This window comes from Pseudoliparis swirei, chromosome 8 (genome assembly GCF_029220125.1).
Source record: "Pseudoliparis swirei isolate HS2019 ecotype Mariana Trench chromosome 8, NWPU_hadal_v1, whole genome shotgun sequence".
In the NCBI taxonomy this organism is placed as follows: Eukaryota; Metazoa; Chordata; class Actinopteri; order Perciformes; family Liparidae; genus Pseudoliparis; species Pseudoliparis swirei.
This window is the reverse complement of record NC_079395.1, coordinates 14,342,781-14,356,883: the sequence shown is the minus strand read 5'-3', so window position 1 is coordinate 14,356,883 and position 14,103 is coordinate 14,342,781. Positions and strand designations below refer to the sequence as shown.

Below are 14,103 nucleotides of genomic sequence, written 5' to 3'. Positions count from 1 at the left end.
TTGAAAATGTAAAACAGCCAAAAGGATTTCACTTATGTGTCAGAAGTTAACCAATTTGCTACAGCATTACGAATGTGCTTCATTCCTTTAAATAATAATAATGAGTAATAGGTGGAATAACTGAGGAACTAGTTCATCTAGTATTAACACTAAACATAATAAATAATCAATGTTATTAATCAGTTATTACTAGCCAATCCAATGTGTTTAATCCGGTCCCATTCCCCACAGGACCCCAGTGTGAATCTGAGAGTGAGTTATGGACAGATGAGTCCACCCGCTGCCTCTGTCCTGGTGGTCAGCTCTCTTGCTTTCCCTCTCAGTGCCCTGAGGGCCAAGTCTGCGGTCCTCAAATAAGAAGACGCAGTGGGACTTCTGCCACTGGGACTTGCACAATACACAGCCACACAGACTGCAGCACTTTTGATGGAGAGGTGTTCCGCTTCATAGCGCCCTGCACCTTCACGCTGGCTAAGACCTGCTCTCCCTCTGAGGCCATGCCCATGTTCAGCGTGGAAGTGGTCAATGAGCAGAACAGGAACTCATCGTTGCCGACTGTTCAGCAGGTCATTGTTGAAATGGGGAACTACAGAGTTTCCCTGATGAAAAGGCAGACACACCGGATTGTGGTGAGTCACTCTAAAGGGCGATAGAAATGTAGGAAGGTATACAAACTGTGATCCATTGCTCATGCATGAAATGACCAATTCCCCTTGAAAGCTAAGATATCACGCTCTCTTCGGCCATCGTCGCTAAAGAACTGTCTGTACAACGTTTCTGTGGCACCTTGCCTTTATGATGCGATGAGTGTTGAGCTATATTCTAATAAATCGAGGAGTTCCCACATCTGCAGCCCAGTCATAAACTGAATTTATAGTCATGTGCAGAGTTAAGTGGCATAATGTCCTGGACCTTTCTGCCTTATCAATTCCCAAAGATATATTTATCTCAAGAATGCTGCTTTTTGTCCAAACGGTCATATACTGTATATTGCTGATGACAGCTGACGAGGATGTCTAAAACTGACGCTGTTCTTCAGGTTAATGGGGTCTGGAGGAAGCTTCCACTGAAACTCGGCAATGGAACTGTCACCATCAAGAGCAACCCCGCCGCTGTTGAACTGCAATCCAGTTTTGGTCTTTCGGTCTCCCACGACAACGCTGGTGCTGTCCACATCATCCTGCCGTCCGCTTACTCTGATAAAGTCTGTGGCTTGTGCGGAAATTTTAACCACTTTAGAAACGACGACTTCAGAAAGCCCGACGGATCGATTGCCCATAATGCTACAGCTTTGGCTAAGAGCTGGCAGTCTGGGCAAGCCTCCTCCTCCTGTGAAACCATGCTAGTACCTCAACAGTGTGACCCACTGGAGATGGCTGAGTACTCCAGTGAGCCGTACTGCGGAGGCCTCCTCTCTGCCACTGGGCCCTTTGCTGACTGCCTATCAGTTCTGGGGGCAGAGAGCTACTTCAGGGGATGTGTGGTTAACATGTGCTCTTCCCACGGTGACCCAATGGTCCTATGTGAGGCATTACAGTTATACGCTGACATCTGCCAGGAGGCTGGAGTCTCCATACCCATATGGAGGAACTCTACATTCTGCCGTATGTAGCTTTATTGCTTCCTGCTTTCATTTATTAACCCCATGTTATTAAAATATGGGAAACAAATGAATGTAATAATACCATGACGAGTGACGTCCATGCCCTCTGATATGTCCACCCTTTCTCTTGCACTCGTCTCAGCCCTACAGTGTGGTGAGAACAGCCACTATAACGCATGCGCCGATGGCTGTCCCGAGGTATGCTCCAGTCCGGATATGATTGGCTCCTGTGGAAGCTGTGAGGAAAGATGCGAGTGTGACTCTGGCTTAAAGCTCAGCGGCGGACAGTGTGTCCCAGCGGAGGATTGTGGGTGCTGGTATAATGGAAAGCACTATGAGGTAAGTGTTAGATGAGCAGAAAACACATTTGCATTCACCTCTTCACTTCCACAATGCTAATGTATTCACACAGCTCCCTTTTGCCTGCAGAAAGGAGCAACGTTCTTGAAGGGAGAGTGTGAGCAAATGTGTCAGTGCATGGGTCATGACGGCATGCGATGCATCACAATGCAATGTGCAGACAAGGAGGTTTGCAAGGTCAAGGACGGGGTGAAAGGTTGCTTCCCTTTCAAACCCGCCACCTGCCGTGTGTATGGTGACCCACACTATATCACATATGACGGCATGGCATACGACTTCCAAGGGGGCTGCAGTTACACGCTGACGACCACGTGCGCAGGAGAAAGCGCCGTCCAGTTCAGTGTGATTGGATACAACATGTACCCCACCCATCAGAACTTCACCCGAGCCAAGCTCCAAGCTGTGGCTCTTCAAGTCGAGGATCTGTACCTCACCCTGAATCAGAGTGGAGAGGTCTATGTAAGCGTGACAAAGTCTTTGCAGTTACACGACATAGCAAACTACCCCAAACTCTTTTATAGCATGAGAATCAGAGGCTATTGTGCAAATGTGTTCCAGCTCATACACATTAGTCACCTGAAAGTGGGCTGTTGGAATGTTATCGTTCTGTATTATCAACTGTCATTAATTAATGACTGTGGCTAATGACTTCAGTATCAGAACACTTATGTGTATAGGGGTCAGTTATTACTCGGTGTCGAGTCATTGGGTAACTTGTTTGTCATCTGGGATTGTCCTCTTTTTAGGTGAATAACAGCACTGTCAAGCTCCCCTATTCCACCTACGGCACATACGGCTCAGTGCAGGTCTACCTGAAACAAAACTATATCGTCTTGGAAACAACCTTTGGCCTCAGGATGACAATAGACGCGCAGAACAGACTCTTCCTGCAGGTGGATGAGCGCTACAGGTATGAACTGTGTGGACTGTGTGGCACCTACTCTGAACGCCAGGACGACGACTTTATAACACCAGGAGGCCAAAATGCTACCGGCCATTTGAGTTTGGTGACAGCTGGAAGGTGCCAGGGGATAACGAGTAAGATATTCTCCTATAAAGTGTATCTACACATCTTTTTGCAGAAATTAAACGATTGTTAGGACATTCCAATACCTGTGACGGGATTTCAAGAGGTGAAACAATAATGTGGGTTTTTTTGCCACACACTAGCAGCGAACTATATATTATATTCCCATCAGCCACAGGTGTCTTTTGTGTGTAGTGCTAGTCAGCTGATGCTACTGTAACACAGTAAACTAAAAACATTGTACCTGTTACACACACACATGTTAGCATTATGATTGTGAGTATGTCAGCATACTGATGATACCATTCAGCATAACCTGGTAAAACCAACATTTATTTCATTCCTAAATTAAAACCAGTTGAGCAACAGAAAATAAAGTTGTATTAATTCATATATTACTACACATTATTAAACCGTATTCTGTTTTGTGGAACAATACATGCAAATGTCTAGATGTTTATTTAATTGTTTAAAATGTTTCCTCCAGGTGTATTTCCCATCCAAATGATCCCAAAGTATGTGATTATAATGAGGAGAATGAGGCCTACAATGAGTGTTACACCCTACTCGGGGACACTTTCAAACCCTGCCATGAACTCATTCACCCAAACATTTACCTCAAGAGTTGTGTGTATGACTACTGCGCCACCAGTGGTGACCAACACACCCTATGTGAATCTCTCAAGTCCTATGCAGCAGCATGCCAGGTTGCAGGAGTGGAGCTGCCCCACTGGCAGACCAACACAGCCTGTGGTGAGTGTTTGAGTCGGACTTCTTTTTTGTCATAGCATCTCTTTTACATTGCTGTGAAAACATGACGTTTCGCACCAAAAACTACATTTGACAAGATTACATTTCAACACATTGTTAAATTATTTTAAATATATACATTTTTTTTTTTTTTTAATCTTTTTAAAATACAAGCTTTATGTCTTCTTCACTCACGCTGAGGAGCTCCCACACCGACGACATCTTGTGTGGGTGTGTGTGACTGTGACATTACTCCCTGCGTGCTAACATCAAGCTGTCTTGCCAATCAGTTGAACACCGTCCGGTTTTAATTGGCTGATGATCAATTGCTTCAACTGCAGCTGCTGTTTTTCATTGCTTGCCTTGTGACCTATGCCCATTGCAGCAACACACGAGTGCCTCGAGTCCTGCCTGAGCTAATCATGTTTTTATTTCTTTGATTTGTCGTTGATAGAAGTAGGGAGGCTGATTTTCTTTGCTCAGCTTTTCTTTTTTATATTCGTTATTTAACGGACAGCATTAATCGCTAAACATTTTTGGGGGGTTTTGTTGGTTTTGCCCCAGATATTAGCACATTACTAACTAGAACGAGCACTCGGTGGAGCGCATACCTTCGCATATCACAAGATTGGGCATTGAATTATGAATATGTTGGCATTAGTTGAATGCCAATTGGATACAAATTGACCGCGATAAAAAAAAGATGTTGACCTTTTCATGACCTTGACCTTGACCTTTGACCCGATCGATCCCACAATCTAATCAAATGGTCCCCGGATAATAACCAATCATCCCACCAAATGTCATGCGATTCGGTTTAATACTTTTTGAGTAATGCGAATAACACGCATACAAATAAATAAATAAATACACGGCGATCAAAACATAACCCTCCGCATTTTCAATGCGAATGTAACAAGAACATGGTGATCTGATAGGGTTGCTAAACGCAAGACATCTCCTAGGGTGCCAAAAAAAAGAAAATAAATTTAACCCATCCGTAGTTATTAGGAGCAGTGGGCTGCAGTGAAGCGACTGGGGGTTCAGTGTCTTGCTCAAGGACACTTCGACATGCAACTATGGGAAGAGAAAAAGGCTTCGGTGGTGAACTTATTCCCTTTTTTTTGTTTGTTTGTTTGTTTGGCTTTTTTTTTGTCATTGTCCCCATTTCAGCTGACCCCCAAACCACTGCAACTCTTCCAACACATCCAACTTCTACATCTCCAACAACAGATCAGACTCGTAAGGGCGTTCAGGGTTTGAAAGGGTTTACCTGTTACTGGTTTGTATTATCAGTGGCATAATACAGCTCACAATACTTATCATTTCTATTGTGTTTATATGATTTTTCATAGTCTGTCCCATAACCTGTGACTTTGAAAAGAATATGTGTGGGTGGGAGCAAATCGTACAGGACAGTTTTGATTGGACAAGACATTCAGGACAAACCCCAACAAACTTAACTGGACCAAATCAAGACCACACCACTGGAGGTAAACCCAATGTCAGGCCACACTGTCACATATGTTGTGTTGTTGCATTGGCATTTCATCATTCATGTTTAATGGGCTGCTTTTGATCTTTCTCTAGCTGGTTTCTACATGTATATTGAGGGAACTAGTGTAACCCATGGAGATTCAGCTCGTTTGTGGAGCTCAATATGCCATTTTAATGGCCCCCTCTGCCTGCACTTCTGGTACTATATGTATGGTTCAGCCTCAGCCATGGCCCTCAATATCTACCTTCTCAACGACAATAAAGCTACCAAGCTCTGGGCCAAGATGAACAACCAGGGACAAGAATGGTATCCAGGAATTGTTGACATTAAAGTGTCTGGTCCATTCCAAGTAAGTCTGCCACTATATTTAGACAATATATGAGCTTAAAGATGATCCTATTCTATACATTGGCACATTATAATATACTGCTAACTCTTTTAGATCATAATTGAGGGTATTCGAGGCTCTAATGCTCATTCAGATGTGGCCATTGATGACATTTCCATCCACTATGGCACATGCTCAGGTACATTCACCTCTATCTAAAATGAAGAACAAAACATTCTAAATTTCGCTGATAAAATAATATAATCCAATGATGCAAATATACTATAACAGATATCTTTATTATCTTAACTTTAATAATTATGTCTTTTAGGTAGCTTCCCTGACCTGATTAGTGGAACTAAGTCTCCTATCACAGCTGTGGAAGCCCTCCCCTCACCCCCGAGTAAGTGCACAGGAAGCTCTATTTTATGGGCCACTTGATTCTCCATCAGAAAGCTGAAGTGTGGTTACATATTAACATTTATATCCAGTGACTAATGGTAATGAATAATTGCTAATGGTAATTTCGGTTAAAGATTGTCACAATATTTAGGAAGTTGCATAAGATTGTATTTTATTAGATTAGATTAGATATACTTTGTTCATCCCCAGGGGGGAATTTCTTTGTAGCAGAAGCAAGCATGTTTACAATATATACAATAAAATAAAATTAAAAAGCAGGGCATATTACATTTACTCATTTAAATAATAAAACATATAATTAAAATGCAAAGTGTAAAGAGCCTCAACATTTTGTTAATGTTCATTTATTTTGTTCTTGTCCTAATAGTCTGCAATATAGACTGCAGCTTCGACAGCAACCTTTGTAGCTGGAATCAGATGGTGACAGATGCTTTTGACTGGACATGGCAAAGCGGTTCCACCCCAACCCTGATGACTGGCCCATCTGCTGGCCACACTGCTGGTAATATACTCTTTATCTATGTAATATTCTAAATAGTGACAGATAATTTACAGCGGTAAAGAAAGTATGTCTCACAATGTAAAGTGTATCAACAATTTGTGATTTCATTCCTGTTCTCTAGATGGTCACTATCTTTACATCGAAGCCAACAGTGCGTCGCATGGAGACACAGCTCGTCTCATCAGCTCTGAGTGTTCTGACTCTGGTCCGAAGTGTCTGCAGTTCTGGTACCATATGTACGGCTCAGCAGATACAATGGGCCTCCATGTCTACCTGCTCCAGGACAGGTTAGCCGATGCTGTTTGGTGGAAGAGAAATGACCAAGGAAATATGTGGCAACTGGGTCAGGTCGATATCACTACCACTGCGGAATTCCAGGTTAGACACCTTCCGCCAGGCACTGGTGAATAGAAGATTTAAAGAGTGTCAGTCAATTATGTTGTTAAATGGTAGAATATTACCAATAAGAAGGATCTTAACAAATGTGTTTCCCTTAACTTAAGATCATATTTGAAGGGCGTAGAGGCTCTAACAATCAGTCCGATGTGGCAATAGATGATGTAAAGCTTTACCGTGGCCATTGCTCTGGTAAGTACCACTAAACCCTAAAAATCATGTTTTTTATCTTAAAGCTGTGTAGCTTGATAATATTTCAAATATGTGCAGGTATTAACCTTTTTTTAACAGTTGAAAATGTGAGTGGTGTTGTGACAAGTGCTCCTAAACCTGATGGGAACACAACTCTTCCAATTGTCCCAGAGCCAACCACTGCAGCTCGAGAGTTTTCTGTGGTCAATGTTACTGCCCAGCTCCCCATTACAGCTCAGTCCACTGCAGCAGATATCAGCACACCTCCAACAGTGGAAGCACAAACCAACTTCATTAATGAGGGAGATGTGACTGAAGATCCATATGTTAAACCACCATCCCACTCAAGTACAGTGCTAATTCCACATACACACTTTTTTACCTGTATAGTTCTTTTTTTTTTCAAAATCCATTTTTTTTTGATTTCCAGCAATTTAATGTCTGACTTTTGTTCCCAGTATGCCAAGTCAACTGCAATTTTGATCAAGATCTATGTCAGTGGAATCAACTTATTCCTGATGTATTTGACTGGACAAGACATAGTGGCTCCACTCCTACTCTGACTGGGCCTTCTTCAGACCACACCACGGGAGGTAATTAAACACGTAATAAATAAAGGGGCTCAGCAAAGTCGGTCTAAACTGTCAGCAAACTTATAACTAGCAAAAAGAGAATGAAATGTTGATTGTTGTAGTCCTTATTGTCTGACCTGATGTACTGTATTCAATCAATATAATTATTTCCTTTAGGATGTGCCAGTAACATTTCTTATGAATGAAGTCATTATTTGTCTCTGTGTTATAAAGACATTTGCATTGTCAACATGTAGCAACCAGTGTCAGCTGCAATATGACATGTCTTGAACATATAACAGGGTTTGCACCAGAATATTTTTTCTCTGAGGAGTGACGTGTCACTAAAATACAAATGCCGGTCCACTTTAAATGATCAGCGCAAGCTGAAGTTGACATGAGACACCAGGCCTGTAATACACTGGTGGAAACTTTGTATCCTGTGCATTACATTAACTTACCTATACCTCTTATGTCCTTAACCAGATGGACACTATCTTTACATCGCGTCACATGGAGACACAGCTCGTCTCATCAGCTCAGAGTGTTCTGACTCTGGTCCACAGTGTTTGCAGTTCTGGTACCATATGTACGGCTCAGCAGATACAATGGGCCTCCATGTCTACTTGTTCCAGGACAGAAAGGCAAAAACTGTTTGGCGGAAGAGAAATAACCAAGAAAATGTGTGGCACATGGCTCAGGTGGACTTGACAACAACTGGAGCTTTCCAGGTGAAATGTTTCTCCAAACACGTCTCATGTTAGAAACTTGCAGAGAAAAACACTATTAGTCTAACCTCCAACATTACATTAGTTTAATTGGATTTAATGAATCCGTATGCTGTAACTGGTTTGCTGAGCTTTAGTAACATGTGTACTTTATTTCAGATCATATTTGAAGGCCGAAGAGGTTCCAACGATCAGTCCGATGTTGCCATAGATGATGTATCACTTCATCATGGGCACTGCACAGGTAACTTTGTCCTCCTACTAACATTAAATTTAGTTGACACATATATCTGAAAATATTACTGACTAGATTGTGAATAAAGCAGTCATAGACCTAACTAAACCAACAATCTCTTTTCTCACAACCTTTAATCTAGTTGCGACAGTGGTTCGAGAGTTTCCTCCAGTGAACACCTCAACTGCTACACAAACAAAAACAAGACTACATCAACCAATAACATCAACAACAATCACAACTGGACCCCAAACCACAGCCAGACCCCAGCCACCAACATCAGTGCACCCAGGAGTTCAAACTCCAGAGCAACCAGAACCCGAATTTACAGAAAAACCTCAAACAACAGCAAGACCAGAACAAACAGCTACATCTACTAATGGACCCCCAACCACAATAAGCCATGAAACTACAGCTGAATCACAACCAACAACAGTTAGTGTACAACCTCCAACTGAAATTCAGCCAGAGCCACCAACCACAGCTCAACCACAACCACCAACCACAGCTCAACCACCAACCACAGCTCAACCACAACCACCAACCACAGCTCAACCACAAACCACAGCTCAACCACAACCACCAACCACAGCTCAACCACAACCACCAACCACAGCTCAACCACAACCACCAACCACAGCTCAACCACAACCACCAACCACAGCTCAACCACAACCACAAACCACAGCTCAACCACAACCACCAACCACAGCTCAACCACAACTACCAACCACAGCTCAACCACAAACCACAGCTCAACCACAACCACCAACCACAGCTCAACCAAAACTACCAACCACAGCTCAACCACCAACCACAGCTCAACCACCAACCACAGTTAAACCACCAACCACAGCTCAACCACAACCACAAACCACAGCTCAACCACAACCACAAACCACAGCTCAACCACAACCACCAACCACAGCTCAACCACAACCACCAACCACAGCTCAACCACAACCACAAACCACAGCTCAACCACAACCACAAACCACAGCTCAACCACAACCACCAACCACAGTTAAACCACAACCACCAACCACAGCTCAACCACAACCACCAACCACAGCTCAACCACAACCACAAACCACAGCTCAACCACAACCACCAACCACAGCTCAACCACAACCACCAACCACAGCTCAACCACAAACCACAGCTCAACCACAACCACAAACCACAGCTCAACCACAACCACAAACCACAGCTCAACCACCAACCACAGCTCAACCACAAACCACAGCTCAACCACAACCACCAACCACAGTTAAACCACAACCACCAACCACAGCTCAACCACAACCACAAACCACAGCTCAACCACAACCACAAACCACAGCTCAACCACAACCACCAACCACAGCTCAACCACAACCACCAACCACAGCTCAACCACAAACCACAGCTCAACCACAACCACAAACCACAGCTCAACCACAACCACCAACCACAGCTCAACCACAAACCACAGCTCAACCACAACCACCAACCACAGTTAAACCACAACCACCAACCACAGCTCAACCACCAACCACAGCTCAACCACAACCACCAACCACAGTTAAACCACAACCACCAACCACAGCTCAACCACAACCACCAACCACAGCTCAACCACAACCACAAACCACAGCTCAACCACAAACCACAGCTCAACCACAAACCACAGCTCAACCACAAACCACAGCTCAACCACCAACCACAGCTCAACCACAACTACCAACCACAGCTCAACCACAAACCACAGCTCAACCACAACCACTAACCACAGTTAAACCACAACCACCAACCACAGCTCAACCACCAACCACAGCTCAACCACAACCACCAACCACAGTTAAACCACAACTACCAACCACAGCTCAACCACAAACCACAGCTCAACCACAAACCACAGCTCAACCACAACCACCAACCACAGCTCAACCACAACCACCAACCACAATTAAACACCCACCCACTACAGCTTCACCACAGCCCACCACAACAGCTGGATTACAACCTTCAACAACCAACAAACCACATTCAACAACAGAGAGACCTCGGCCTCCAACAACAGCCACAGCACAATCTCCAACTTCACATTTACCAAGTAAGTTACATGTTCTTATTTCTCGACTGGGTTCCTAATAGTGTACTTTCCACCTCGTATGTTAGATTCCAGTGGCAAAGCCCACATGCGAGGTAAGACAGATAATGTATGAATAATTACACTCTTTCCCTACCGCTCTGTCTCTCTAGCACCCTCCTGCCCAGCGAACAGTCATTACAGAACTTGTGCACCTCCATGCAGTCCAACCTGTCGACACCTGAATGGCCCACCAGGCTGCACTCACAATACGCGTTGTAAGAAGGGCTGTGTTTGTGATGAAGGCTTTGTGAATACATGGAGGGGTTGTGTGCCTATCCAACAATGTGGATGTGTGGACAGGAATGGCACAGGACATCACGTGAGTGTCAAAATTACTCTTCATCAATGAAGTCAAATACTTGAGTCTTCTTTCTGAAGGCCTGATCATTATTGCCACAAATGATGCACGCGGACATTGATGTCCTTGCAGTGTGATGACTCTCTCTTCCTCGTCAGTTCAATGAAGTTTGGCACACCGAGCACTGCAGTCAGAAATGTAAATGTGAGAAACATCGTGGAGTGGGCAAGATTGACTGCGATGACAAAGATGAGTGCGATGGAAATGCTGTCTGCCTTCAAATTTGGGAGAGAAATTATTACTGCCAGTCTACAGGTGCTGTAAATGTCAACATCTCACTCTGATGTATCCAAACCATGTTATATTGCTTTCACTCATTTCTGAATAGCTCTACACTTGTTGCTCCACAGGCTTTAGCGAGTGCTCTATCAGGGGAGACCCAGAGTACCGGACATTTGATAAAATGAAGCATTACTTTGACGGTAAGCACTCCTATGTGCTGGTCCGGACCAACAACTTGCCAGATTACCTTCCACAAGTGTACATCGAGGCCATCAATGATGATGGTGACGATGATGATGATGATGATGATGGTGACAGTAGCAGTGAAGAACACCACAGCCACAGAGGGAGCGATGAAGATGAGGATGAAGATGAGGAGGATTATGATAGTGATTCTCACCAACATCATCACGACAGTGAAGAAGAGGATCGGGAACACCGTGGATTAAAAGAGCTCAAGATCAGAGTGTATAATCACACTGTGTTATTCAAGAAATATCGGAAGCTGATCGTAAGTATCGAGAGCAATTTAACAACGCACTGCCTCCATCTCTTTTTCCTGAGGCTCCTTTTCAGCTGACATGCTATTTTGTTCATGGGACAATATTCCCATATTTTCCCTCCAACGAACATTTGTAAAAGCACTGAGGGAAATAACCAGCGTTCCTTCACATTTATTCTGTGAGGCACATGATGTGTGCAAAATTATGCTCCGTCATTTGTTATTCCCTATTGGCACTTTACACAATGTTTGTGTGAGGATGACAGCAAGCAACAACAAAAGAGAGAGCATGTAACACAGTTACAATATGGACAGATTTCTTCTCAGGAGTCAGATGCAGTCAGAGTAAAGTGATGTTAATATACGAAGGCCTGCATACAGTAAATTGAATTCAATGGCAGAAAAAAACACGGTACCTCAAGCTTTAGCATATTCAGCAGCAAACAAACATGAAAATCCCTAGAGCTTATATTTCTTTCATGTTTCATACAATTATGAAGTAAGGCTGGCACGAATGCTCCGAAGCTTCAACCTATCGACATTGTAATCAACGTCCAAATCAGTATTTTAAGTTTTTTGTTGTTGTTATATTTATATATATAAATATATGCAAATATGCATATATGCATCATATATGCATCATAGCAGGGAATAATAATCCCACATTATTTATGGTGCATCAACATTCATGAATTTGAGTTATTCTCAAACTGATAGTGTTATTTATCTTTCAATAAAGAGGAACATTTTTGTATGAGAGGAAAGGTCAAGGGGTCACCAAAGCCAGTAAGATTCAGCTTGTGTGGACCACGCATGTCGGTATCAAATTTCATGGGAATCCATTCAATAGTTGAGTGTTAGCAGAGCAGCAATCCCACTGATAGTATGGTTAAAAAATTATGTTTTATGAATTCCTGCACACACTCTGACTAGATCAGACCAGTTTACTTAAAGATGATCCATTCCATTGACATACACCCCCTTCTGTCTCTCTCCAGGTGGATGGAAGGGAAACCAATACTCCCGCCTCACCGACGGCTGGTCTAAACATCTGGGAGCATTCCTCTCGCATCTACCTGAAGACTGACTTTGGCCTCTCAGTGGAGTTTGATGGTCACAGCAGAGCAGGTAACTCATCTTCACCTCATTAAACCACATAAGTCACTGTTGTCCTGGGATTTCAATCTCAATGTATCATTCCATCCCATGTCATTAAGTGAGTTATTTTCTCTAAGAGAGAGTTATACACTGAACTAAGTGTATTGTTAATGTTGTTTCCACAGAGATCATTCTACCAAACTTATATAGGAGGAGGGTGGGGGGTCTGTGTGGGAACTTTGACTGGCGCCGAATGAACGACTGGACGAAGCCAGATGGTACCAGGGCCAGAAGCCTCGAAGAGTTTGGAGAGAGCTGGAGAGTGTGAACATCAGATGATGGAAGGATGAGACATGGCACATAGAAATACCCCGTGTAGACTTTGACCACTAGCAGATACTTCACTATAGCACTTAACAGAAATAAATCTTTTCGTTAGACATCAGTTCCTCTCCTAAACAAAAGCTCTCAATCGCACCTTAACATGTACATGACCAGTGGCATTGATGTCCGGCCTTGTTTACCTCCAGCTCTTAGGACAATAAATACAGGACGATGGACACTTTGTAACTGTTTTATAGTGTACGTCTATAGCCATATAATCTCGAGATACAATACATAACTTTTGTTCCTTCCTGCTCTCACATCAGTCAGCTGAGCATGTGCTTTATAAAACATTATGATTGTGCAACATGGGGTTATTTATCGCTATCCCTAAATGTGCGATACATTAGTATTCAACATATTGCTTGTACTTGGTCATACTGTGTATTAAAATGTGCATTGGTAGGTTTTTTATTGAATATTCATTGTTCTAATAAACATGCAGTGTGGTTACATTTGTGTTTACGTTATTCTGGTTATTTCAGTCTCATGTGTGGCTACGACTGTGTTCTTGACATACAGTCTAAAAGTTCCATTTAAATTTAAAAGAAAAATGTTTAAACTTTTGCTGGATCAGGTCATTGTCCTCAGGTGCTCAATTTAGTTTTTAGACAACACGTGGACTCGGCTTCGGTTATAAGCAATTCAATTTAACGGCATCCTCATATTGCATGTTGGTGAGAGGTCATTTATCAGTGCTACTTTTAATGACCTCAGTGTGAACATTATCCACATAGGTGTACTAAGAATAGCACATTACTAATTATGTTCTTATCTAAATAAAAGTGACA

The 14,103-nt window shown here is 42.9% G+C and overlaps 1 protein-coding gene across 1 annotated transcript; it reads left to right on the top strand.

The window, feature by feature from the left end:
- Nucleotides 1-201: 201 nt before the first annotated feature.
- On the top strand, nt 202-13,765 carry LOC130198425 (zonadhesin-like). The gene is made up of 25 exons (XM_056421588.1): nt 202-252; nt 324-629; nt 1,040-1,604; nt 1,746-1,942; nt 2,033-2,416; nt 2,710-2,931; nt 2,967-3,001; nt 3,478-3,743; nt 4,914-4,982; nt 5,096-5,233; nt 5,331-5,587; nt 5,681-5,765; nt 5,898-5,969; nt 6,357-6,498; nt 6,614-6,869; nt 8,539-8,623; nt 8,757-8,896; nt 10,109-10,177; nt 10,227-10,363; nt 10,782-10,801; nt 10,859-11,067; nt 11,205-11,361; nt 11,457-11,839; nt 12,829-12,958; nt 13,114-13,765. Exons 1-25 carry the CDS (start codon nt 202-204, stop codon nt 13,254-13,256), a joined length of 4,518 nt encoding a protein of 1,505 aa, XP_056277563.1. The 3' UTR covers nt 13,257-13,765.
- Nucleotides 13,766-14,103: the final 338 nt, after the last annotated feature.